This window comes from Camelus dromedarius, chromosome 16 (genome assembly GCF_036321535.1).
Source record: "Camelus dromedarius isolate mCamDro1 chromosome 16, mCamDro1.pat, whole genome shotgun sequence".
In the NCBI taxonomy this organism is placed as follows: Eukaryota; Metazoa; Chordata; class Mammalia; order Artiodactyla; family Camelidae; genus Camelus; species Camelus dromedarius.
In genome coordinates, this window is record NC_087451.1 from 26,284,220 (window position 1) to 26,310,729 (window position 26,510).

Here is a 26,510-nt window from a genome sequence, read left to right on the forward strand (position 1 = left end):
CCCTGCTCTTGGGTATGAGTTAGACCTGGGTCCCAGACAGACTGTGACTTTGGCATTTCTTGTCTCCTCCTTCCCCACCCGGGTCTCTGAGGGAGTCCACCTGCTGCGTGTGAGCTCCCTGTGGCAAGGACCAGCTGGCATGGAACTGAGGGAGACCCCAGCCAGCAGCCAGCAAGCAACTGAGGTCCCAAAGCCTGAGGGCAGCTGAATCCTCCCAGTAACCACATTAGTGCACTTGGACACTGTCCCCCATCGAGCCTTCAGATAAGCTCATAACCCTGGATGGCACCTTGACTGTAGCCTGTGAGAGAGGCACCCGGCTGAGCCGTGACAGGACTCCTGATCCCCAGAAATTGCAAGATAGCAAATGTTTCTGAAACCTTAAATGTCAAGCCTCTATGTTCTGGGGTCATTTGTTGCATAACTGTGTGTCCCATGTGGGTTGGGACACACAGTTGGGAAGGGGCATCCTCGTCAGGGACCCAGGCTGATGCAGGCTCCATCTCAGCACCTGCTTCCACGAGCCCCCTTATGGGGCAGGGGTGACATGCTGGCATTTAGAAACTCCCATCCCAAATGGTATGAGCTGCTGCTACCTGGGTTTCATTGGTCAAATAAAGTCACACAGTCACCCCTAATTCAAAGGGAGTGGAAGGAAGAGAAAGGGAATGTTTGTGAACAGCCTGGAGGACCCCCACGATAACACCTGCCCTGGAGGGTTGTCGTGGGGAGAGTGGAGTTAAAGGGCTGTCTCAGGATGCGTGCGCCTACGCGGGAGAGAAAACATCACGTGAATCTAGCCTATGAAAGCTTAAACAGTGAGGAGACTTTGTTGGTCAGATTTTGGCTAAGAGGTCTAGAGAGGTAGGGTTGTTTCAGGGAAGACTGGGTCCAGGGATCTAGTGATACACAGGACTGGTTTCTTTCTGTTTCTCTTCTCTGGATTTTGAGACACTAGCTTCTTAAATCTTGCTCCCCCCTGCGCCCCAAGGAGGCACCCAGAAGCCCCTGTGCCTGGGGCTTCCTTGTTCCACCCTGCAGGGTAGAGCTTTCACAGAAGTCCTGACCTTCCCTCAGAGTGAATTAGCCTAAGTTACATGCCTGGGGTGGCCAGAGGGGGCTGGTGATAGCAGGTGAGGTTTAACCCCCCTAGGTCCCACGCTCAGATCCAAGTCTGGGTCCCTGGACTCGCGTGGCTCTCCAGACAGACATGGAGGGTGTGGGAGGGCTTTACACCGGTGCTTGACGCTGCTTCCCTCCCACGTATTATCTACTGTTCCTCACTGTCCTGTCTCTCCACTTCGGGAAGATGTTATGAGGGGCAGAGGTAATTAGGTTGGTTGGCTTGTTTATTTAAACGGAGGTACTGGAGATTGAACCTAGGACTTCATACACGCTAAGCATGCGCTCTACCACTGAGCTATAACCTCCCCCGATGAAGAATAAAATACATGTTTCTTTACTCATTCCCCGCTGTGGCCCAAACCCTGCGCCAGACCCTAAGAGGGAACAGAGATGAGTAAGACAGATGCTGCAGCCCGAGGAGCTCCATGCCAGTTAGGAGCAGCGCGTAGGGGTGGCTTCTGGAGACACGCGTCCGCGCGAGAGGAACAAAGTGCTCCGGAGTCGGGTGGAGGAGGGAGGGTCGGTTCCAGATTCCTGAATGAAGACACAGCTCTCACTAGGTGTTCTATGCGGTGCAGCGCATCGTGAGATGCACGGACGGGGGAAGCAAGGCAGAGGACGCCAAGCAGCCGGCCGAAGTCACAGGGCGACCAAGAGGCACGAAAGGGGTCTGGCCGCAGGCTCTGCTCCCGCACGTCGCAGGAACGCCTCAGGAGAGGGGGCAGTGAAGCCTGGCTGCAGGGATCCGGCCAGGTGGAAAACGGACAAACCCGGAAAACACGTGCCTAGTTAAGACCTGATTTCCTCGCTTTGTCCGCCGTCCCCGCTAAGTGGCGGGAGCGAGCTCACGCGTGCGCAGAGCAGGGAAAGAAGAGACAGCGGCTTCCGCCGCCGCGTCCCCGGAACTGCTTCCATGGAAACAGTACTCGCGGCCCAGCCGCGAAGATCTCGCGGTGCCTCGGAGGCGGAAGTGACGTCACCGCCCTCGAGGCCCTCCGGTGGGTCGCCGGTCCTCGTCCCGTGCGCGCCGCCCCTGCCGCTCGGCCGCCGGGAACATGGCATCCGCACTGGAGCAGTTCGTCAACAGCGTCCGCCAGCTCTCGGCCCAAGGTGAGGCGCTGGGCCGGGCCGCGAGGCCCCGCGAGGCCCGAGCTTGCGTCCGGGCTGGGCTGGGCTGAGGGTCGCGGCGCTGGGGGCGGGGCTGACGAGCGCGAGCGGGCCGCCCCTCCGCCCGGGCCCCGGCCTGCGTTCCCGCCCGCGCCCCGCCCCGCCCCCGCCGCCGCCGCCGCCGCCGCCGCCGCCGCCGGCGGTGTCCGACCCTCCCGGCTCCCGGCCGCCCCTCCAGACCTGGCGGCGCGCGCGGGCCCCCGGGCTCTGCCTGCAGGTCCCTCCTGGGGGCAGAGCTGTGACCGGTGCTCTTAGGCCCCTGATTTTCATGCCGTCGCACCACCTGAGCATCAGGCCTTGGGCGCAGAGTTGAAGCAGTTGGCTGCTGCTGAGTTGTCCGTTTCCCTGTTTCTTCATCTGCGAGATAGAAATGTCCCCGCTCCACGGAGATACGAGGACGGGGTGGGCGGAGCCGTAAAGTCTGGGGGCTGCGTGACCTTGGACAGGCACCCGTCCTCTTTCCAGCCCTGTCTCCACGTGTGACGACGGCAGGTGCTGTCCACCTCGCTGTCCGGAGGTTATCTGAGGAGTGTGGGCAGCTCAGTGCAGCGGGTCTGTCCCGGTTCCCACGTTGCTGCGACAAGTTAGGTTCACAGCTGAGGCATAGACTTGCGGTCTGCAGGAGTGAGGAAGCTATCCCTTCCTTCATTTGTGCCCCATACCTCAGTTTCTACGTCCTGGGGTGCAGTGTGCTTAGATTTGGGTTGGAATCCTGTCTTAGTCACTTGGTGTGCGAGTCACTTAATTTCCCTGGGTCAGTTTGCTTATTTACAGGATAGAACAAGGGCTGTGGTTGTGAGCGTCAGTCAAGCAGGATTTCTGATGTGAAAAAGCCTTGCACATGTGCTCTGTCCAAGACACAGCTTTTGGAGCAGTCTGCCAGGCAGAGACACATAACACTCCCACTGCCCCGGGCTTCTGAGGCTCATGCTCCCCAAATAGCAAATGTCGAGTTTCTGTTTCCTCTGCCCTTACTCAGAATTTTCTAACGTGAACATTAAGTGCAGGGAGTGTTATAATTTCCAGCTTTCTCTGGTTAGAGGAAATTTTGTCGGCCACCGGGCTGGTTGGGCTCATTTCAGATACACCTGGTGGGACTTAGGTTTGCTCTCCCCTTGGCCTGCCCGAGTTACCTGCCTTACGATTTCAAGGTGACCCCGCATTTCTCTTCGATCTCGACTCAGGTTAGGTTATTTAATTGGGAAATAAAGGATGGAAATGCTTATTTCTGGGTGGTTAAGATCATTGCAAGTGTAGGGTAGAGAGTTAAAAAAAGAGGGGGAGCAAATTAATTGAAAGTAGTTTCTTTCCTGCCAGTGAGATCTCTGTTAAAATGATGGTGTGTTGGCATTTCCCAGGTCAGCAACTTGTGTTGCTATCCTGAAAGAGTATACCTGATGAGATCATGGGCTTTACTGCTGTTTTGCAGTGAGTGTGACACTGATGGAGTATTTCCTTTATTTTTGGTAAAAATTTAAAAAGTGTAGTAAGAAACTCTGGAGTAGAAATGATCTAAGTTCCTAGCTACAGCCTGTTGGATTTTAAGCATTATACTATTTAAGTGCCTTTTAATAGGAAAAAAAAACCCCATCAGCTACTAAATAGAAATAGCTGGTATGGCTAGTTGAAGTTGACAGTGTGGAAGAGCACTACTGAAGGAGGCAACTCGGGGTTAGTGCCCAGGGACATACTGTACCCTCCACCACCACCAGAAAGACAGCGCTGGGACCTGGGAGTGTAGAGTGTGGCTGTGGTCTCTGTCCTTAGAGTAGCCCATTACGACGGATGCGTCCACGGCATCGCTGATCATCAGGGAAATGCAGAGCAAAACCACGATGAGACGTCACCTACACCTGTCAGACAGAGAATAACAAATGCTGGCAAGGATGTGGAGAAAAAGGAACCCTCCTACACTGTTGGTGGGAATGTAAATTGATGCAGCCACTGTGGAGAACAGTATGGAGGTTCCTTAAAAACTAAAAACAGACTTACCATATGATCCAGTGAGTCCCACTCCTGGGTATATATCTGAAGTAAATGAAAACATTAATTCAGAAAGATACACATACCACAGTGCTCATAGCAGCACTATTTACGACAGCCAAGATACAGAAGCAGCCTAAGTGTCCATCAACAGATAAATGGATAAAGAAGATGTGGTGTATGCAATGGAATATTAGTCTTAAAAAAGAATGAAATTTTGGCATTTGCAACAACGTGGATGGACCTGGAGGGCATTATGCTAAGTGAGCTAAATCAGAGAAAGACAAATATTGTATGTTATCACTTACATGTGGAATCTAAAAAATAAAGCAAACTAGTGAATATGACAAAAAAGAAATAGACTCATAGATTTAGAGAAGATACTCATGGTTACCGGTGGGGAGAGGAAAGGGGTGGGGGGCCACATGGGGGCAGGGGATTGAGATACAAACTGCCACGTGTGAAGTAAATAAGCTACAAGGATATATTGTAGAGCACAGGGAATGTAGCCGCTATTTTATAGTAACTATAAATGAGATGTAACCTTTAAATATTGTGAATCACTATCTTGTACACCTGAAACTTACATAATTTTGTAAATCAGCTATTCCTCAATTAAAGGAAATTCCATTGTCAAGGGAAGGGAACTGGTGAGTCTACCTCAGTGCACCGATTCTGGCCCCATCGATTCTGTGCTTTAGTTGTTAAAACGTCACGTGGTGGACTAGGGGAGAGACCAGCTGCTAAGCAAGCAGTGTGTTCTGAAGCCGGAGAGGACCCAGTCTGTCCACTTGAGTGACCTGCCATCATGGTCCCAGGGGAGCAGAGATCCCAGAGGACGAGTTAGTCCGGGAGGGGCCCAGGCTGACTGAAGAGGAGTGTGGGGCGGGTGGAGGGAGGGCAGCCGGTGAGGAGGTGTCAGGGTGAGAGGTCGTGGGACAGTTGGTGAGTGAGACCTGGGAGACGCCTGGACGTCCTCAAGCCTGGAGAGTAAGGTGATTGCATTGGCACTTTAGAAGGATCAGGCAGGTACCAGGATGGAGTGTGGGCTGGAGGAGAGATGGAGAAGGCAGAGCCCTTGGAAGGTGACGACGTGGTCCCGACAGGCAGTGATGGGGCTCTGCATCACAGCGGAGGGGAGGGAGGGAAGGGAGCTGGAGGCTTCCCAGGCAGCTTAAATCATAGTTGGTGGCATTTTGGATCCAGGAGGGAGGTGAGGGGGTGGTGATGGTGGCGTGTGCACTTCTGGCTCAGGGCCTAGAAATGGGAGTTGAGGGAATGGGGACCTTTGGGGCCGGAGGAGAGTGGGGAGTTGTGCGGAGGCCGCAGGCTAGGTCGTGCCGCACCTCTGGCCTTTCCTGGTCATCCCCTGCAGTGAAGGAGACACGAGAAGTCATCTTCAGGCCCTTGCAGGTCGGAGGCGTGAAGCCGAGACTTGACTTCTCTGGTTTGGTCAATGCGGTAACTGAACGTAGTGTTGTTCTGTTTTCCAGGGCAAATGACGCAGCTCTGCGAACTGATCAACAAGAGTGGGGAGCTCCTTGCGAAGAACCTGTCGCATCTGGACACGGTGCTCGGGGCTCTGGACGTGCAGGAGCACTCCCTGGGCGTCCTCGCCGTTCTGTGAGGCCCCTTCCTCTGCGCTTCCGTGCTTGCTGGGACTGAGCACCGCGCACTTGTGGGCTTTATTTTTTGGTGTAGGAAGTAAACAGCATTGGGCCCTTCTGCACGACGAAAGTCACGGCGTCACGCTTGCATTTTACTCATCCCAGCTGACCATTGCTTTTATATTTTGTTGTAGTATTTTTTTAAGTCTTATGTTTATACAGATTTTGAAATTTATTTTTTAAAAAGGAATGGCTACCTCAGGCATGGGCCCTAGGTTTGCATTTATCTGAATACTTTGATCCATGTAATCTGTCGGATTCTCCACTTTTCTAATTTGAAAAGGGAATAGGGAGGAGTGATGGAACAGGCTGGGTGACGGGAGCAATTACCCACAAGCCAAACTGCCTTGCTTCAGATTCCCTTCGGACAAGTTCAAGCTGGGTTTTTCCTTTTTCGGTGGTGGTGGTGGTGGTGGTGGTGGTGGTGGTGGTGGTGGTGGCGGCGGCGGCGGCGGCGGCGGCGGCGGCGGCGGCATTTTTTAAAAATGGAAGTCGTTGATGTGCAAGTTTAAGCCATTTTAAGACCAAGTTAAATACAGCTTGTTTCTGTTGGTCTGTGGAACTCTTGTGAGTCTGTGCACTGGAGAGCTGAATTCTCTTCCTTTTGATGTTTTAGTACAAATTGGGGTTTTATAGTGGCCACAAAAGTTGAAATAATGTAGATAAACTGAGAAGAAACTGGCCTCAGGTGAGGTCTGGCTTCACTCACCCTGGGGTTCCTGAGAGGTGTGTGTCAGGAATAGAGTGTGGACAGGCGGAACAGCCAGGGTGGAGGGTCTGCGCTGTGCTCTGCGGGATGGTGCTGCCAGCCACGTGTGCCTGTTTGAACGTCAGGATTCGACTCCTCAGCTGCACTTGCCACATCTCAGGGACGCAGGACCTGCCCACTGCCCCTGGGCAGCACAGATGTGGACTGGGGCCACCTCTGCAGAGGGTTCTGCCACCTGGGGCTGGCCGCTAAGGGTGTCTGCCATCTGTGTTTTCTGATTAAAAGAGCAGGCATCATGTTTTATGTGCACGTCAGCTTGCACGCTGCTGTACGTCAGGTGAGATGGTGCGTGTGAGAACATTCAAGGCTGTAAGGCGTTCTCCCCCGCGTGGCTGTCAGAGAGAACCTGGAACAGCCCTGACCTTGTTTCCGGGCCCCCAGGCTTGAATCTCTGTTCCTCCGGTTACGAGGCGTGGGGCCCTGGGCTTCTTATTTTTATTTATAAAACGGAAATCTCAGTGCCTTAGCGACCTGTTGCGAAGCCCAAGTGTGGACACGCTGTGATCCCAGAGAGCGTGGGCGTGGGTGTGAGGAGGCGTGCTGTCACGGGACCTGCGCAGGTGGCGCTGCGAGGACCGGAGGATGATGAGGCAATGCTTGCCAGCTCATGTTTCTTGAAATGAGTTACAGCTGTTCATTGAAATAAAAAGGAGCGTAAAGTTCACTTGGAAGCAGTGTCTAGGCGGTAGCAGCTTCTGTGATTTCTCCCCCGAAACCTGTTCCCTGCCCCCTCTCCGCCTCAGGGTGTTCACGCTGGCTCCTGACGGCCGCATGCCGAGTGGCCTGGGCTGGGTCATCCTCGTCATCCCTCTCACCGTCGCGCTCCCTCCTAGCCTGCCGTCAGCGCGGCCTCCCCGCTGGACCCAGCACCCTGAGTCCTGGGGCAGCATCTCGCACCTGAGCCGTGGCCCCGCCAGTCTGCAGCTTCAGTCCCTGCCTCCAGGCTGTTCCCCCAGGCAGGGAAGAAGGGGGGGGTTCCAGTGGCTGGCCACGTTGGACCTCAGAGGAAGATTTTTTTTAAATTTTGGTTAAAAGTTTATATTCAGTTACTGCACGAGTATTAGATGATCTGATATTTGGCTTCATTTAGTGGAGTTTTCTTTTTTGTAAGTTGTTCTTTTTTGGGTGTGTTCTGTTTCTTTTTCTTGCCTTATTGCTCTGGGTAAAAATTGTTATTTTATAAGCATATTTTTCTTAACCTCTATTTGCACCTGTGTTCTGTGTCTTGATTGTGCAAAGAACCAGGCCGGGAGACTCTCATGGACTCTGGTTCTTCAGCTGTAAAAGCACTGTGACTCCTCTAAAGTCACAGGGCGCTGGGCAGGATGGACTTGTGAGTAAGCGGCTTCCGCGCCTCCCCTGGGGCCGTCAGGACAGGGCTGTCTTCTCTGCCGCAGGTTTGTGAAGTTCTCCATGCCCAGCGTGCCCGACTTCGAGACGCTGTTCTCGCAGGTCCAGCTCTTCATCAGCACTTGTAACGGGGAGCACATCCGCTACGCGACGGACACCTGTGAGTGGAGCAGCCTTTTCCTCTTCTCCGCGGGATGTGCTCTGCCCTGTAGTCATTTATGTTTTCAATATTCTGTTATTGTTACATCCAGTTGCGGGGCTTTGCCATCAGCTAACAAATGCACTTGTGGAAAGGAAGCAGGTAAGAATGTTGTTCGAGTATTTATAGTTCCATTTAACATGACCTAACGTGCGCCGCGGACTGGCTTGCTAGGTGACGGCTGGGTCCTGAGCGTCCTGCCGTGGTGTCTGTGGTCCCCACAGAGCCCGGGCATTCGCCGCAGAGACCTGTGCTGGGGTGGTGGGGTGGCCGCCGCCTGTGTTTGAACTGCCCTCTGGAGCCCTTGGTGTTGTCACAGGCAGCTCTTCCGTTTGCTCGCTAAAACTTGTAATTTGTTTTATGGCATAATTCTAGCTGCACAGAAGGTTGTCAGCATGTATGATTAGCTGCCATGTGTGCCCTTCACCTGGCTTCTTCCACTCTTGCTCATTCTTGTCTCTCTTTTTCCTGAGCCTTTGGAGGAAGTGGCAGACCTGGTGCCCCTTATCCTAAGGACCTCGATGTGAGTTCCTTAAAAATCAGGACGTTCTCCCCCGTAACCGCAGTGCAGTGATGAGCACCAGGAGATGAGCCTTGATTTGACCTTCAGCAGCTCTGACCTTATTCAGGCTCTCCCAGTTGTTTCTCTAATGACTTTTATGACAAGAGAAAGTCTCAGATTGTGGGATACATCGCACTGTGGTGTCTCTTTAGTCTCCTCGGTCTGGTAAACTCTTTTCTTTCTTTTCTGTGACATTGACACAAGGTTCTTTTTGATTTGAAATTGAGCTGTAAGACTAGTGGTGTGGAAGAGACTGAAGACAGAGCCGGATGGCATTTTGTAGGAGAGCGGCATGGATGGTGACAGAGAGAGAGGGTTAAAAAAGCCGACAAGCCTTTGCTGGAAGAGACGTGTGACTTACCCGGTTATCTGACGTCACAGCTCCTCTCCAGAAACGAGCTGTGCCTCCCTCGAGGCTTGTTGTCCGTGGTCAGGGCAGGAGGACCATCTGCCTGTAACTTGTGGTGTCGCCTTCAGCAGTGAGTTACTGTCAGGCAAGGGGTGCTGGCGAGTACGTGCAGGTGGTGCCTAGGCCGCCCTGTGGGAGATGCCAGCGTCCTTCCCCACAGGCTTCTTGAGCATAGGTCTCGGCTGCTGTGAATCACTTGGAAAACTTCTGTTTGTTTAGCTGTAAAGTATAATGAACTGTTGAGAACATAAAATTGCTTTGGATAATTGATCTTCATTGTAGAAAAGAGTCTTTATGGTTTAAAAAAATCGTACTGAGTTACTCTAAGTGTCACAATAAGCAGCTTAAGGAAACGTTTTCGACTGACTAGGAAGGGGAGCTTCCCGAGGGGCTGGGGGACCGCCCGTTGTTGCGTAGGGAGCTGTCGGCGAGAGCACAGGACCCAGCGCGCGGCTGCCCGAGGCCTCAGCTGAGGAGGTGTCGTCTCCCGCAGCCCCTGCGAGGAATCGGCGTCCTCAGGCAAGCCATCGACAAGATGCAGATGAACACAAACCAGCTGACCTCGGTCCATGCCGACCTCTGCCAGGTGAGCAGCCCGGGTGCGCCGCGCCGTCTTGTTCTGGGTGCTTCAGAAAGCGGAGTAACGTGGTCGGTAAATGTAAGACAGAGGACTTTCTGGAACGTGTGAATTCGCTCCTTCTGCTGAAGCCTGCCAAGTCCGGCTAGAGCGCTGATTTCTCTGCGTTTTCCGCAGCTGTGTCTGCTGGCCAAGTGCTTCAAGCCTGCGCTCCCGTACCTGGACGTGGACATGATGGACATCTGCAAGGAGAACGGGGCGTACGACGCCAGGCACTTCCTGTGCTACTACTACTACGGCGGCATGCTCTACACCGGCCTTAAGGACTTCGAGAGAGCCCTCTACTTCTACGAGCAGGTAGTGGCCCTCCAGGGCCCCTGCGGCCGCCGGGATGGGCACTGGCATGTCCGCGGCTGGAGCCGTGGGTCCCGGCCTGGGTTGGGGGTGAGGGTCCGTTCAGATTTCAGTCTGTTTCTGTGGCCAGGTGACCAGTGGTCGCCCGCCCTGGAGGGGAGTGGGGCAGTGGAGGGAGGAGTGGGCTGGTCCCAACCTTGCCACTGACTCCGTCTGATGAGGGTTGGGGTCTGAGCTTCTGGGGAAGAGTGGAATGGACCGGCCTTCGAGGTGTCTTACCGAGTAAAATGTCCTCCCGGCTCGTGATTCAGAGGACATTAAGGAGGACCCTGTGGAAGGCCCCTCGCACCCGGGCGTCCGAGCGATGAGACGGGCTCCGTGGTTCTGGGTGCTCACTCAGGGCCTGGAAAAAGACACACGGCACTGGCTAAAACCAGTGTTATATGACAAATACGTAAGATGTTCATAAGTTCTGTTTTGTTCAGAGCACCTGTTGAGGGAGTGAAAGAGACCCCAAGATTTTGAGGAACTCACTGTTTGTCTGAGATGCTCGTGGAACCGCACCCCCACGCCCGTGACTGGGCGTCGCCCCAGTGGGTGGGGCTGACAGGCATTGCCGGGGGCGCCTGGGGAAGCTGACCAGAGGTTGCTGGTGGGCAGGGGCAGTGTCACTAAAGGATGTGTCTTGTCAGGTGAAACCCTCCAGGTGACTTTAAGTTAAGAGCACACAGACAGCTGCGGACACACACTTGGCTGCCACTGGCTGCCGTATCGCTTCATGGCCCAGAAGACTCCCCGTGGAACACTGCTGGTCTGGGATAGCCGGGGGGTGGGCACTGACGGGCCAGAATGCAGTGCACTTAGAAAACATCTAGCGCAGGTGGTGAGGACGTAAAAACAAAACAGTTCTTGTGTTTCGAAATAGACTTTTACCTGGTAATTCCCTCTTCTGCCCTGATGACAGGCACTATCCAGTGTCAGCCTCCGTTGTGCCACTGTGTGCTGATGATGTGCCTTGGTTAGAGATGGTGTTAGTGCCTTAATTTCAGAAGGCGAGGCAGATTTTTTTTTTTGCTTTAAAAAAAATTCCAAAAGAAGGATATACTGGAAGAAATTCAGATCTCAGCCTTATTAAGTAAACAGTGAGAGCAGTTTCGTCCTCAGACCGCAGCGCAGATGCACCGAGCTTCCATGCTCCCGACCGGTGTTCCCCTCAGCAGACCCAGGTGGGTCACTGTGAAAGCAGTGTTGCAGAGGGGGAGGGTACAGCTCAAGTGGTAGAGCGCATGCTTGGCACCCAAGAGGTCCCGGGTCCGATCCCCGGTACCTCCACCAAGCAGAACTCAGTGAAGAAACCTCATTACCTCCCCCTCAGAAAGCAGTGTTGCACAGACCCTCACGCGCTTACAGGAGTGTTTCTGTGGAGTCATTCTCAGGAGAGGTGCCTTCCAAGCTCAGCGTCTTGGGCTTCGTTTTGAAATATTTGGGCTGATTTGGTTGTGGTGGTTTTCAGTTCTTAACCTTCATAAATCCACGTGAAAGAAAGTGGATGGAGATGGGTTGGGGATACTTGCAGGCCACGATTCCGATGAGGCTTATGTCCAGAACATACAAAGACGTCTTATGTTCAACAATAGAAAAACTAGAACTTCTAAATGGCAATGGATTTGAATGCACATTTCTCCAAAGAAGACATACAGGTGGCCAAAAGCATCAGGGAAGTGCAGATGAAAACCACAGTGTGATGTCAGTTCACAGCAGGATGGCTGAAACTGGAGAGACAGCCAGCTGTGAGTGCTGATGTGCACGTGGAGAATTTGGAGCCCTGGTGGTTGCCGGTGGGGGTGTCAGAGGGTGTGGCAGGTTAAATGCAGTCTCCACGTGGCACAGCAGTGCCACTCCCAGGAGTGCGCCCAGGAGCAGAGGGCCAGCGTCCACGCACAGTGGCAGGATTCCTGAGGCCAGAGGGTGGAAACAGCCCAGGTGCCCGTTCACTGAATGAACAAAACGTGGTCTCTCCGTACAGTGGGGTGGGGCGCCCACATGGGTGAGCCCCAAAACGAGCCACTGAAGCCGTTCACAGAGCCCACACGGTGCCCTTTGGGTGAGGACATCTGGGAGCTGTGCAGGAGGGGAGCGGGGCCGGGGAGGGGAGGTGGCTGCTTGGGAGTCTGGGGCTTCTCTCTAGGGGGTGAGAATGCTCAGAAATTAGGAGTGGTGCCGGTTACCCAACGTGGGGAAAACACCAAAGCCCAGTGAATTGTGTGTGTTCCAAGGGTAAAGTCTATAGCCTGTGAATTATGTCTCAGTAAAGGTGTTACAAAAAATAATAGGACATTTTGCTTAAGTTCTTTTTTAAGTTAAGTGAATTAGGTGAGTCGATGAAATACGAAGCTCATTAGGGCACCCCGTGCGCTTGGCTCGCCGTGGGGAGCGCTGCCCTCACGCCCCCCCCCCCCCCCCGCAGGCCATCGCCACCCCTGCCATGGCCGTCAGCCACATCATGCTGGAGTCGTACAAGAAGTACATCCTGGTCTCCCTGATACTGCTCGGCAAGGTGCAGCAGCTGCCCAAGTACACGTCTCAGATCGTGGGCAGGTTCATCAAGGTGAGGTGTAGGCGCAGCTGCTCCCCTCAGTGACGTGCTCTGTGTGCGGAGCTGTGCTGTGCACGGGTCTGCCGTTCTCCCTCCCAGCCCGACGGCAGCACCGGGCAGCAGGTATCTGCTGGGGTCACAGCCACGGGCCTGGCGGGTCCCTGCTGCCTTCTGTCCCGGGCGGCGGGTTTCCCCTGTCTGGACCCCGAGCTCTGCTCACCGAGCCTCTGTTTTCACTTGAGGACGTGACTTAATTTTTTCTTTTTTGATCATACGTGCTCATGGTTTTTTGTTTTTGTTTTTTACATTGAGGTCACAGTCATTTTGAGAACAATCTTATGCCGATCCTCCTTGTACAAAACTCAGAATTTCCAGAGATCTCTGAAAACCACCCTGTGAGAAGACCCCTGTGCTGTCTGTTGAGGACAGCCAGTGCCGTCCTCCCCCCAGGAGACCCTGTGGTGGCTGGGGCTCCGGCTGCCGAGGCACAGGTGGGGGAGGGGGCACGTGAGCTGTCCCCTGGGCCCCATGGCGGGTTGTCCCCGTGGCCCTCGAGTGACTCGTTTTAGAAGGAGCACTTTTATGAAGTGGCATCCTCCTGACGCGGCACCGTCCGCGGGAGCAGTGGTTTGTTCGTGGCGACAGCAGCGATGGCAGGGAGCAAACAGGCTCGGAACAGATACAGGTTTGGGGCCGTGTCTGCCTGTGCTCCTCAGGGCCGCCCAGCTCCCTCAGGCCTGTGCCGGCCCTGGGATCGCCTGTACCCGTTCTGACCGCAGCGTGCTGCGGGGTGGGGGGCAGGAGGGAGCCCGGGAGCTGGGCTGTGCTTGCCTGCCTCCCAGTGCAGCTCCCGGAGAAGAATCGGGGCTCGGTGGGGAGAAAAGCCCTGCGTGCCCTTCCGGGTTCGCGCTCTGCTGCAAGGTTGTGGGTTTTCAACAATAAACTGCTCCACAGTGAGTCTCTAAAGCAGGTGTTTGCTTTGGGTGAGTCACAGCTCGTCAGGCGGCAGCAGGATGAAGGGCTGTCCGTGTACTGGCTCCAGACGTGGTGCTGTGTGTTCTGCTTCCTGTTCAGATTTCATTCCTGACTCTGTCTGGTTTCCTCCTGCCCTCAAACCTGCAGCCTCTCAGCAACGCGTACCACGAGCTGGCACAGGTCTACTCCACCAACAACCCCTCGGAGCTGCGCAACCTGGTGACCAAGCACAGTGAGACGTTCACCCGCGACAACAACATGGGGCTGGTGAAGCAGTGCCTGTCCTCTCTGTACAAGAAGAACATCCAGAGGCTGACCAAGGTGCGGCTGCTGGGCGGCTGCGCCCAGCCCCTGCCTCCCCTGCGCCCAGCCTTCCCCCCCCACCCCCCTGCCCCACGCCCGGCCTCCGTCTCCCCGCGCCTGTCGTGCTCGGGAAGCGGGTGCAGGGATGAGGTGCGGCAGGGTCGCAGTCCTGAGGACTCGGCGCGTTTCTTAGACTTTGACGTGCATGTTTCAGTCTAGCGCAGGGGATTTGAGAAGCGGACAGGTGACAAGGAGGACAGGTAGGCAACGTGGCTTGCCTGGGAGGCAGGGAAGGCAGCCCGAGAGAGGTAGACAGCCTTGGGGGCAGAGGGTGACGCTCTGAGCTGGCCTGCCCTCTGCGTGGGCATGTGTGCCCTCAGGCCAGGGTCACATGGCCACGTGCAGTTCAGCTGTGGGAGGTCAGCCTGTGTAGTTTTTATTTTCACGATGAAAGTAAACCTGATCGGTTTTGGTCATAGGAAATGTGCTTATTACGGAGGGTTCACGCAATACAGGAAAGCGTAAAGGGAAACGGAGCCCCGAGAGCCAGGAAGGTGGGGCTGCAGGTGGTAGGACCCTGCGGAGGAGGGGGGGCAGCAGCTCAGGGCTGGGGGACGTGGTGACCGCACACCCTCTGCCCTGGGGCGGTGGGGGGACAATGGTGGCTCTGACAGCGCCAGGGCCTGGAGAGGCTGGTGGGGGGCCGAGGAGGGCGTGCTGGACGGAGTAACTGTGGCCTCCTGACTAAGATCAGCAGAGGCGTCGTAAAGCTGGCTTGTAGGAGGGAAATGAAGAGGAGGAAGAGAAGGCAGCTAGAGAGCTTGGAACGGCTACCGCTGTCAGCCGGAGCGAGGCCAGCGCGACCCACAGGCCGGAAAGCCCGGCCCTGAGAGCTTCGAGGTCGCCGGCAGCCTGGCTCCCCACAGGGTTTTCTGTTTGTCCCGGTGCTCTAGGTAAACTCCTGTCCCCCCGCCAGGAGGACCCCTGGGAAACAGCCACACCTGTACGCAGGAGATTAGTGCTGGGAGTTCAGATGAAAAATCAAAACGTTAACGGGTACGAGACAGTGCATGTTGAAAATAGCGTTAAATTGCAGAGTGGCAGATAAAGGCGAAATGAAGAGTTAGAACTTGAGGAATCTCGTGAGTCGGCATCACTGCAAACGTCAGTGGCTGTCTTGCAAGGTCGGCAGCCTCGGGCCGTCGTGTGGAGCAAGGTGACGGTGTGGAGGGAGGAGCCCGGGTGGGGGGTGCAGCTTTCTGTCGTGGGCTAGATAAACCCAGAACAGGGGCTGCCCAGACACGAGGGTCAGTCCAGGGCTGGGCAGGGCCCTGCGGCCACCAGTGTCCTGGGTCCTGTGCGTGCTGCCTCACTGTTGACTGGGGGCCGCTGGGGCGGGGCCGCTGCAGGGTGTGGCCTCGTGTCCCCGAGAAGAGTAACAGAAGGGGAAAGGCGAGGACGGCCTAGCCTGGCAGGCCGTCTCGTTCTGACTCAGAAGGAGAGGAATCAGGAGCTCTCAGAAGTCTCAGCAGGTGTGCCGGTGTCGGTGTTGGGGACTGGCGGCATGTCCCAGGGCATGGCTGGCTGGAGGGCAGCTGTGGGCAAGGGGTCATCACGTGGGGTCAGGCCTGCGCTGTACTGATGTTCGGTGGGCGTTTCTCTGGATCCCCTCCCCCTCCTGTAGGTGTAGACACTCCCGTGTTCTGCGCCTGCTCTTGGTTCGGTGCTGTCACCGTTGCCATGGCAGCATGAGCCGGTGTCCTGGCGACCTCTCACGCACTGTGTTGCTCAGGAGCTCGTCCTCTGCTGGCCAGCCCTCTTCTGACAGGCGTGCGTGTGGAGGTTCCTACTTACTGTGAAGTAGGAAACATGATAGTTCTGTGTGTTTAGAAACGCTCTCTTTTGAGTCCTCATCGAGTTAAAGCCCTTGGGCACCTCTTGCAATTAACAATACTTCCATTTCTGGGGGGTGCTACTCTCCGAACTAAAGTATACGTGTAGTTTTTGGTCACTGGCTTATCCAGAATTTTCAGCATCACTCTCTCGAGTGCCTGCTCAGAAGCTGCTGTCGTGGTGACCGTCACCACCTGCCCTAGAAAGGGAGCTCGCTCTCTGAGTGTGCTCCTGAAGGGGTGTTTTCACGCGGTCCCAGGTGGACCTGCGGTGAGCTCTGGTCTCCTTTGAACCCCTCATCTGTTGACACGTTTTAGCGTTGAACTTTGAAGGATAAATATGGTTTTTTTCCAGTATTATATTCTTTAAAGGTGATACATTGATGGTACAGAGTTCAGAGATAGAGCAGTCTCCGGCCAGTCCCTCTACCCCAGCCGCCCTTTCTCTTCCCCGGAGGCAGCCAGCATTCCAGTTTCTTGAGCCCCTTCTGGAGGTCACCTGGGTACCTGCGAGCGCATCGTTCGCGCGTGTGCCGCTCATCTGCAGGCTCCCTTCCCTTCGCAGGCGTGAGCACTGTGGGCCCTGCCCTGCCTCCTCCTCTGTGTTTAGTGTAAGCGTAGCTCGGGCCCTTTCTCACGTCATCACCCCTCCACAGCCGCAGAGCGGTCCTCTGTGTGACTGTGCTGCACTGGCGAACCTGGCTTCGCCGTCGCACATGGAGGCTCCTGTCCTCTCCCACTGGGGGCGGCCCTGTGCATCTGTCAGGAAGCCTGTGCGGGCTTCTCTCTCACGTCATCACCCCCCTAGGAAGCTCTCAGGTCATCTGCACAGCAAAGAACTGTTTTGTATAGTCATGAAAAGCAGTTTTCAGTGGCTCAGTGCAACTCTGCATGTTTAATGCAGTTTCTTCCGTCAGTGCTTCTACTTGTGATTGATTAGCTTCTGAATTTCAGACCTTTTTAACGCTGTCGTTGCAAGACATGGCGAGTCGTGTGCAGTTATCTGGGCCTCAGGAGGCAGAAAAGTACGTCCTGCACATGGTAAGTGTGTTTACATTTTTCAGAAGTTCGTGGATTCTTTCCTTGTGAAAGTAGCAGGCGTTCATTATGGAAAATATAAAGCAGGAGAAAGGGGACGTCCACTGGGCGTGTTTCTTGACTTCCTCTCAGTCTGGGGCGTTGTCGGGTCACATGTGCTCACGTCGTGTGCACGGCTGTGTCCCGTTTGTGCTCATTGTTTGTGTTCTCGTTGGCGGAGACTTCGTAAGCACCACTTGCAACACTCATGAAGTGTTCGACGTGCACAGAGGCACCGAGCAGCGCTGCCCACCTGCTGGCTGGTGACGAGGGCACAGACCAGTGCCTCCCGGAGGGCCAGCCCGGCCCTGCTGCCCCAGGACAGCCCGGCAGCTCAGCCGGGTGACGGTGGCCTGACTCGAGCCCTCAGCCCTCACGCACCGCGCTCAGACCCAGCTTCGACGTCCAGATGTCTCCAGTACACCTGACATCCCATCCGCTTCCCAGTTTCACATGCTCGCTCCCCAGTTTGGTTAAATGACTACATGGCAACACTCCAAGCTGAAATAGCATGATCTCCCTGCCTGTTCAGATGTAAAGGGCGTGGCTCTGACCTGAGCCACCAGAAGCAAACCCAGGTCCTCAGCCCAGGGCAGGCACTCTCCTTGTGTGCGGAGGGCACTCTGCCTTTTCCTCCCAGTGACCGCCCCGCCCCCCCCGTGGTCTCAGGGGCAGTGCCCGTCGGGATTAGGAGTGACAAAAGTACTTTCAGCTGTGATAACGGAGCGCCTTCTTTCTGTGGTTCAGCTTGCCAGTGCCTGGAGGTGTTTCAGCCTCACCCTCAAAACAGGAACACCCCCCAGACAAACAGAACCCGTCCGACTTCACCAGCCTCTGAGTGCCTGCCGGGGGCATGTGCTATCCCAGGGCTCCGCCGAGTGGGTCACCCTGGACCCTGGTCTTGCCCAGCGGCGGGAGGGAAGGGGTGTGCGAGTGGCGAGGACACGGCCAGTGGAATGCTCAACCGACACGGACAGGCCTGGACAGGCTCTGGCTCAGCCGGGGTTTCGTCTGCAGGGGATACGTAGCATTTGTCAGGGCCAGTGTCTGAGGATGTTTCTGCTTGTCAAGCTGGGGTGCTGCTCCCCTGGCGGCAGGGCTCAGGGGTGCTGCTCGACCCTGCAGGGCAGGGGACAGACCCCACGAAGAATCGTCTGGCTCACAATGTTAGCACTGCCACGCTTGGAAAATCCTGCCCTAGAGGGTAAAGTTTAGAAAGGCAGGGATTTTCCTTTTCTTTTAATTAAACTATTTTTCTAGAGCAGTTTGAGGTTCATAGCAAAATTGAGGGGAAGGTACAGTGAGCCCCACAAATCCCCCGCCCCCCATATGCATAGCCTCCCCCACTGTTGGGACCCCCCCCCGATGGAACGTCTGTTACAGCGGCTACACCTGCATCAGCAGGTGTGTGGTCATCACCCAAACCCCGAAGTTCGCACCAGGGCTCATGCTTGGTGCTGTACGTGCTGTGGGTTTGGACGCAGCTCAGGGACACGTGTCACCATCACTGCTCTGCCTTGTGCTCCACCTGTTCACCGCCCCCACCCCGGTCTCATGGACCCCGCGGTTTTGCCTTTCCCAGAACGTCACGCAGTAGGAGCCGTGCAGCGTGCAGCCTTCTCAGACCTGCCCCAGCCCTCCCTGTGGCCAGAGAGGTGGCTGCTTTCCTGACCTCTGACATCTTTTTCAGTCGTGTCCTACTCTTGAGCTCTGTAATGAAAGGACACACATTTTGGGTCCAGTTTTTTTTGCTCGACATTATGAGATTCGTGCACTGTGTATAGAGTTGTGGTTTATTCGTTTCAGGGCCACGGTGAGTAAAGCTTTCTGTTCTCACTACGAGGACGTTCGCGTTGTTTCCAGGGGTAGTTGTCACAGAGAGCGCTGCTGTGGTGAACCAGGCCTGCGTTTCCTCTTGGCGTATTCCGTTCACTTCTTGTAGACACAGCTTTCACGCCTTTAGTTCAGTGTGTCAGGCTGGCGTCTGTTTCCTTAAGTAGCACCCGTCCCTTCTAGGCAGCTCGGCTCCACTGTGACCGGTGGACTCATTGCTGTCACCCGTGGAATAATTTGTTAGGAACAGCAAACCTGTTTGGGATTTTTTGGCTTCCTACTTTTTCCCTTCATGGACAGGCTCTGGCTACAAGGGTCAATCAAATAAATCCCCAGTCATTCACGCAAGCGAAGACCGCAGACCTTGGCGCCGCCTTGGAGTCAGCACTGGCGGCAGAGTTTTCTTGAAGCATCAGAAGATTGTTCCTACTGAAATGAAAGTGTGTTAGGGTTTCATTTTTTTTTTTATTTTTATTTTTTTTACTTTTTTTATATTGAGTTATAGTCAGTTTACAATGCTGTGTCAAATTCCAGTGTAGAGCACAATTTTTCAATTATACATGAACATACATATATTCATTGCCTCATTCTTTTTCGCTGTGAGCTACCACCAGATTGTGTGTATTCCCCTGTGCTACACAGTATAATCTCTTTTATCTAGTCTACATATGCCTGTCAGTATCTGCACATTCTGAACTCCCAGTCTATAGGGTTTCAGTTTTTAAAACGCAAGGGTGCAGTGTAAATGATATCTCACTGAAATTGTTTGAAGATGCAGACACTTTGAAAACATTCCGCACACTGTGTGGTTCCACTTCTGTGAGATGCCCCAGCAGGCAGATCCACGGGGCTGAAGGCCAGTCAGTGGTCGCACATCTGAAGTATAAAGAAATGGCACCCAGTTGTTCGCTTTAAGGTGGTTAACTTACATTATGTGAATTTTATCTGAGAAAAATGAAAGGAGGGGTGTGTGTGTGTGTGAGACCCCTTTGCATCTGTACCGGCACCTAGGACATAATAGGTGCTTGATAAATACCTGTTGAATAAACAGGTGGTACTTAAAATACACATACATGTTTGGTTGGTTGGTTGCTTTCCCCGTGACGTTTGTATTTGAACACTCCATACTCACATAGTGTTCAAGCCTAAACTGCTTTCCTGATTTCTCTCTTACAGATAGAAGATGGCGAGATTTTTGCAAGTATTAATCAGAAGGACGGGATGGTCAGTTTCCACGATAACCCTGAGAAGTACAATAACCCCGCCATGCTTCACAGCATCGACCAGGAGGTGAGGGCGAGCCCCAGGCTGTCCTGCCGGGCGTTTGCCATGTTGCACCTGAGACGCTGCCTCTGTTCCAGGGCCACTTTAGTTTTAAATACAAGTAGTTCCCAACTCGTTTCTAAGAACATTTTATTTCCTAGAAAGTTAACTTGGCAGTGGACTGCTTGAAACTGCCAGATGTGTGGCTGCAAGCAGATGGTGGGCTGGAGTTCTCGTCCCGCTCGCCGCAGCCTGCTCCTCTCCCGGAGCACTTGAAGGGTCTTGTCATTAGCACAGTCTTGTTCACACCCCACCGTCACTTACAGCACTGTGCCTCGTGTCTTTGGTGAGCCGTGTCTGGAGTTCCGGGTTGGAAGGTCAGGAAACCTCGCTCTGAGGAAGCGGGCGGCAGAGAGGGAGGCCATCCCGAGGGTCTCGCTGGGCAGCAGCCGTGGCGCCTCTGCGCCCTCTGCGGGGTGCTGTGCTGCGCGCCTCTGGTTCTGGACGTGGGTTGGGGGTGTGTGGGCGGTCTGTTTCCCACCTGCGATCAGGGAAACGGACTGGGCCAAACGTTAGGTCTCACTAGGAAACCTACAGGCAGCGCATGCCAGTACAGGGTGTCTCCACAGTCCTTGGTTGGTACTTTAAAATTTTAAGAAACTCGAGAACTGGAAGGTTTTTTTGGTGACTCACTTGATGGGAACTGTCCCCTGAAATGGTGTCTAGTCTTCACGCCCCTTAATGTGAGCGTTTCTAGGCCTCACCGCGGAAGACGCTGATGCGTGTGATGACGGCGTGCTGCGCCGGGCCCTGCCGGGCTGTTGGCTAACAGACAGCACTGTCCTGTGTTCACATTCTGAATCCAACAAACTCTGACCGGAAAACCCGTGCAGCCTCCAGGTTGCGAACCTGTCGCTTGGTGTGCGTGGTCTAGGCTGGAGGGTGTGACTGCCCTGAGCCCTGCCCGGCGCACTCACCTGCCGTCCCCCACGCAGATGCTCAAGTGCATAGAGCTGGACGAGCGGCTGAAGGCCATGGACCAGGAGATCACCGTGAACCCCCAGTTTGTGCAGAAGGTGCGGGGCCCCTGGTGGGGAAGGATTGGGGCCCACCAGGAAAGTGAGCCTGGTTTCAGGTTGAGTGTTTACTTCCCAGAGCTCTTGGAAATCCCAGGAGTAAAGTTCACAGACGAGTGCTGACTAATGCCAGCGTTCAGGCTCCGGGCTGGGAGTGTTTGGGACGTGTCGGGGTCCCTGGGGTGGCCTGCCCTGAGTCGCATTCAGGGTGACGTCCTCTGGAGGAGCGGGTGCTGGGTGCTGGTGGGAAGCCCTCGACCAGGGCAGCCGTGAACACTGCCTCTCCCTCCTTTGCAGAGCATGGGCTCACAAGAGGATGATTCAGGAAACAAACCATCCAGTTACTCCTGAGGCCAGCGCTCGTCCTGCGTTAGAGGGAAACTGTCCCTCGGCCGGTGGCAGGTGTCGGGAGGGCAGCAGGAAGGACCAGCCACTTCGCCTGGATCCTGCCACGTTACATTTTGTTTTGACATCTTCAGTCCTGTGTGCTTTCAGAGAACCATTCTCTCTGCAAAGAAAGGAAAAAATTTTCAAACTTTAAAGCTTGTGGATTTATTTATCCTCAGATTAATGTTGTTATTGCATTAAATCTGCTTTTTTGTTTTAAATTATTTGAACATTGGTGTGTCTTCTGTATTACTTTTTTTCCCCTCTGAGAAGTTTTTAAAGAATACACTGTGACCAGAAATAGCTTTTAGAAATTATTGGAAGATTTGAATCTAAAGTTGATTTCATTTGCCTTTAAAAAAAGGAGAAAGAGAAAGGCAGGCGAGGCCGCCAGGCAGAGGCTGACGGTTTAGAAGTGACGGGCGGTTGAGAGACGTGTGAGTCGCGAGTAACAGGTGTCGTGTGCTTTCTGGCCTTCGCTGCGCTGCACTCCTCTAGTCTCAAGAAGGGCTTTTTGTTGTGAAACAGATGCCAGACTTTCCTGCTTTTCTCCTGGAAGCATTTTCTGTTAATCTGCACGGCTGCATTTGGATGTGTCCAGGGTTGCTCCCTTCAGACCCTTGAAGTGCGTCCCCACAGGTTCGCCTCGCTGGCCCCGCCATTCTGGGGAGGCTTTGTGAAGCGTGGTCAGTTTAAACTGGAATTTGGTCCTTGAAGAACGTTTCTCTCTTGCTGGTAACGTTCACTTTTTCAGGTGTGTCACGTTGTGTAGTCAGTCACGTTTTCTTCATTTACAAAAAGAAACTCTGACACCTCGTGCCTAAAAGGTCGCCCTGATGGGCTTTGGGGTCACGGGCTTCATCGTGACGACAACTCCTGTGCTGCCAGGAGGCGGGCTAGGGCTGGCCCGACCCCGGCCCCGACAGCTCGGCCCGAGTGAGGGCTGCCGTGGCCTCCGCGGCCGTCCAGTCTGCACACGTGCGCTGCGTGGGAGGGACACGCTGCCGCCGCGCCTGGGCTCCCGCCTGAGTGGTCACCAGAGCCGTTTGCGTGAGTAGCTAAGACTTGCTTTCAGTTAATTCTCAGCAGCACATCACACTCACGGCACCTGCAGCATTTTGGTGGGGCCCGGAGATGGTGAGTGTGCACCTAGGGAGTGAGGGCATCTGAGGCCCTAGGCTGTGGCCCGGGCTGGGGCTTCACTGGTGGACTCAGGCTGGTGACTTCTCTAATTTTAATTGTTTTAGGTTTAATTTTGGGTGGAGGTAATTAGGTTTGTTTGCTTGTTCAATTAATTAATTAAACGGAGGTGCTGGGCGTTGAACCCGGGACCTCGTGCGTGCTTAGCACGTGCTCTACCACAGAGCTCTGCCCTCCCCGACCCTGGGGGCTTTTCAAGGTTGTCTTTTCGTGGTAATCTCAAATGTTAATAAATACTCTGGATTTATGAGAATAATTCATTTCCCTCAGAATTTAATACTTGTATTTCCATTTGTGTTGGTGCCATGTGAAGCCCCCCAAGGGACAGTGTTCAACTTTCAGTATAGACTTTTTTAGAAGAGTATGCTTGGTCTGAGAGATCTCCAGTTTGGGATTGTCGATGAAAATAATAAAAAATCAAGAATAAGAACAAAAGTTTTATTGGAGCCAGTCTGAGGACCAGCCCTGAAGCCTGCTTCCCAGATGACTTTGAGAAACTGCTCCGGAGATGTGATTTCGAGCACAGTTTTATATCTTGTCAGAACAAAGAACACTGAACAAGTCAGGGGTACATTTCTTCAAGGTTTCAAAACAAAACAAAACAAAAAACCAGATCTGCACATACATAGGACTCAGCGTGGCCTGGGCACCTGGGACTGGAGTCTTGTCGTCGAAGGAGGACCAGCACTGGCGTCCCAGGAAGAGGGCACTGAATCTTTATTTTTGACATGGACACTCTACTTCTGGCCAGTGTGCCCTTTTCTTTACTAATTAAAGCAGATGGACTGTGTATGTTTGATAGGCCACAAACAGGCTATTTTAGCATAAAATTCAAGTGAACTCATGTATAAGCCAGAATGACTTCCCTCTATCTCAATATGTGAAAATTAAATTCCTTTATCAAGATATACTGGCGTAAGGTATTCTGTAAAGAAACATCTGGTTGCATGTTTTTGAAGTGGCTGTCGATGTTTTCTGAGCCAAAGAATAGTGGGCAAGAAAGGAATGGAATTTTTCTGCCCTGCATGGAAGGCACCTCCTTTATTTCGTTTAGTAAATTGAAATCCCAAACGAAGCTGGAGAGTAGAATGTTACTGTAAAAGATACCAACTCGCCTTAGTAACAGAATAATGCCTGTGTAATCTAACCAGGGAAAGATACTTTTACTTCTCCAGCAAATAGTTTGGCAGGGGGGAAAGCTAAGTCTTGGCTTTCTAAGCACGCTGAACTGCTGGACCTTCCTTGTTCAAGTTCTCTCCTCCATGCCAGTGGTCAAGTTGTATTCTAATTCTCTCCTGTTACTTGCTTTTCAAAGATGCAGTTTTGGACTTGGACGTTTTATGTTTCTGGGTTGCAATGTGAAACAATAGCCAATTTATAGAAGAAAACCATTATTTGCAGGTATGTCTGAGCAGTTGCAAGGGGCCCAGAGAAAATAAACGACTGGGTGAGATTCTTGTGAATAGGAAAATGTGATGGCTGGCTACTCTTTAGGCACTTAAATTACTTAATGGTGGTGAACAAAAGACAAAATCCTATCTGTAGCCTTTCCTAAAATCAAAAGCTGAAGCCAGAGACCTTTCACTAATTGTAAAAGGCATTTAATAAGACTGGAATCATAATAGTCTGTAGAAGTATATCATTAGACTAAAAAGTAACCACTTGGGATTTAACAAGTAGCTAGTGTTATATTAAATCGCCAGCTAATAGGCAGCTAGTATTAGATTAAACACACACACAAAAGCTGTCAGTTGAATTTTTTTTTCTTGTGGATGACATTTTTTTAAATAGACTTTATTCTTTTAGAGCAGTTTCAGGTTCACAACAGAATTGAGCAGAAAATACAGAGTTCACACATAGCCCTCCCCACCCACACATACATACTCCCCTACCCTCAACATCCCCCATCAGTGTGGCATATTTGGTACAATCGATGAACCAACATGGGCACATTATTATCAGCTAAAGCCTATAGTTTACATTAGGGTTCACTCTTGATGTTGTACATTCTGTGGGCTTTGACAAATGCATAATGACACGTATCCACTATAGTACCATACAGAATAATTTCATTGCCCTAAAAATCCCTTGTGCTCCATCTATTCATTCCTCCCTCCCTCTCCCCAAACCCCTGGAAGCCATGATCTTTTTATTGTTTCTGTAGCTGTGCCTTTTCTAGAATGTTATTTGGTTGGAATCGTACAGTTTGTAGCCTTTTCACACCGGCTTCTTTCATTTAGTAATATGTCTTTTAAGTGTCTTCCATGTCTTTCATGGCTTGATCTTTTTTTTTTTTTGCTGCACATATATTTTAAAATTTACATATATGTACTGTTCATTGTTTCTAAGAACGTTTAGAGCTTTAGTTTTTTAAACTTACATAGTTATCAAGCGAATAAAGCCAACCATAAAACAAGAATTAATTAAAAAAGATACGTACATCCCCGCTATTAACAGCAACATTATTTATAACTGCCAAGATATGAAAGCTTCCTAAGTGCACACCAATAGATGAATGGATAAAGAAGGTATGTAATAGAACACAACTCACCCATAAGAAAGAAGGGTATTTTGCCATTTGCAGCCCTTCATTCACTTTTTTTCCACTTCAAACCCAGAATTTTATAACGGGCATAAATATTTCCATTGCATCAAAAACAACAAAATACCTAGAAATAAACTTGACCAAAGAGGTTACCTATACTCTGAAAACTGCAAAACATTGATGAAGGAAATTGAAGATGATACAAAGAAATGGAACGACAGCTTGTGCTCTCGGATTGGAAGAATCAACACTATCAAAATGGCCACATTGCCCAAAGCAGCCCACAGCGTCATCGCAGCCCCCGTCAAAATACTCACGACACTCCTCACAGAACTAGAACAAACAAGTCCAAAATTTATAAGGAACCACAAAAGACCCCGAGCAGCCAAAGCGATCTTTCGTAGGTTTTTTAAAACTTTTTGTTCTCTTTTCTTACGGTTTGATGACTAGAGAAGGTCCTTTAACATTTGTTATAAGGCTGGTTTGGTGGTGCTGAAATCATTTAGCTTTTGTTTATCTGTGAAGCTTTTGATTTCTCCATCAAATCCAAACGAGAGCTTTGCCGGATAGAGGCCCTCCCGCAGAAGTGAGAGTTCTAAGCCCCAGGTCAGGCTCCCAGGCCTCCGGTTCCAGCATTGAAGTTTGTTTATATTTTTAGAAAACCGGACACGCTGCTCCAATGGGGAGGCAGGGAGTGAGTGGCGCATGCGCGCTCCTGCCCCGCCTCCCTCTGGCGTCGCGCGGTTCTGACGTCACCAGACGGCCGCCTCCCGCCCCGCCCCCTGCCCGCGCGCTCCATCGACGGCTGGTTCTATCAGAAAGTTAAAAAAAACTAACGGTGAAACCAAAAGGAGTCGTTGCGACGTCCTCTTTCTTTTTTTCTTCGCTGTGGACTGAGTCCTAATATGGCTATTTTACCGTCAAACCTCTTTTTAAAAATTTTAAATTAAGCCACCCCCTTGGAATGGTTTCCTCCGCATCCCCCGCCCGCGCGGGCGGAACCATCCGAACCACCCCTGGGAGGGGGCGCGGGTTCCGGCCGCGGAGACGGTGGCTCGGCGGCCGCTGCAGGGTCCCGCCGGACCTCGGAGTCGCCGGGCTCGCGCGGCCTTCCCGGCTGCGGGCCTGGCGGGGCTCCGCGCGCCTCGGTGCGGGGGTGGCGGGGCGCCCGGCGGCCCGCGCCTCCTCCGCGGCCTGCGCG

At 53.0% G+C, this 26,510-nt stretch overlaps 1 protein-coding gene across 2 annotated transcripts; it reads left to right on the forward strand.

The window, feature by feature from the left end:
- Positions 1-2,088: 2,088 nt before the first annotated feature.
- On the forward strand, positions 2,089-21,788 carry COPS3 (COP9 signalosome subunit 3). Of its 2 annotated transcripts, XM_064494841.1 has the most exons (12): positions 2,089-2,235; positions 5,769-5,898; positions 8,109-8,221; positions 8,313-8,362; positions 9,725-9,817; positions 9,986-10,165; positions 12,630-12,770; positions 13,881-14,054; positions 16,883-16,969; positions 20,015-20,128; positions 21,097-21,177; positions 21,475-21,788. In XM_064494841.1, the coding sequence occupies exons 1-12, from the start codon at positions 2,181-2,183 to the stop codon at positions 21,526-21,528; spliced, it is 1,272 nt and encodes a 423-aa protein (XP_064350911.1). In that variant the 5' UTR covers positions 2,089-2,180; the 3' UTR covers positions 21,529-21,788. The 2 variants fall into 2 exon arrangements, with proteins under 2 accessions (XP_064350911.1, XP_064350912.1); XM_064494842.1 differs by lacking the exon at positions 16,883-16,969.
- Positions 21,789-26,510: the final 4,722 nt, after the last annotated feature.

Excerpts from the sequence above, each read along its gene's own strand:
- COPS3 (XM_064494841.1), top strand. The coding sequence starts at position 2,181 with ATGGCATCCGCACTGGAGCAGTTCGTCAACAGCGTCCGCCAGCTCTCG. Across the intron at positions 10,166-12,629 it reads CCCTCTACTTCTACGAGCAG|GCCATCGCCACCCCTGCCAT; the intron begins GTAGTGGCCCTC and ends CCCCCCCCGCAG. Across the intron at positions 12,771-13,880 it reads TCGTGGGCAGGTTCATCAAG|CCTCTCAGCAACGCGTACCA; the intron begins GTGAGGTGTAGG and ends TCAAACCTGCAG.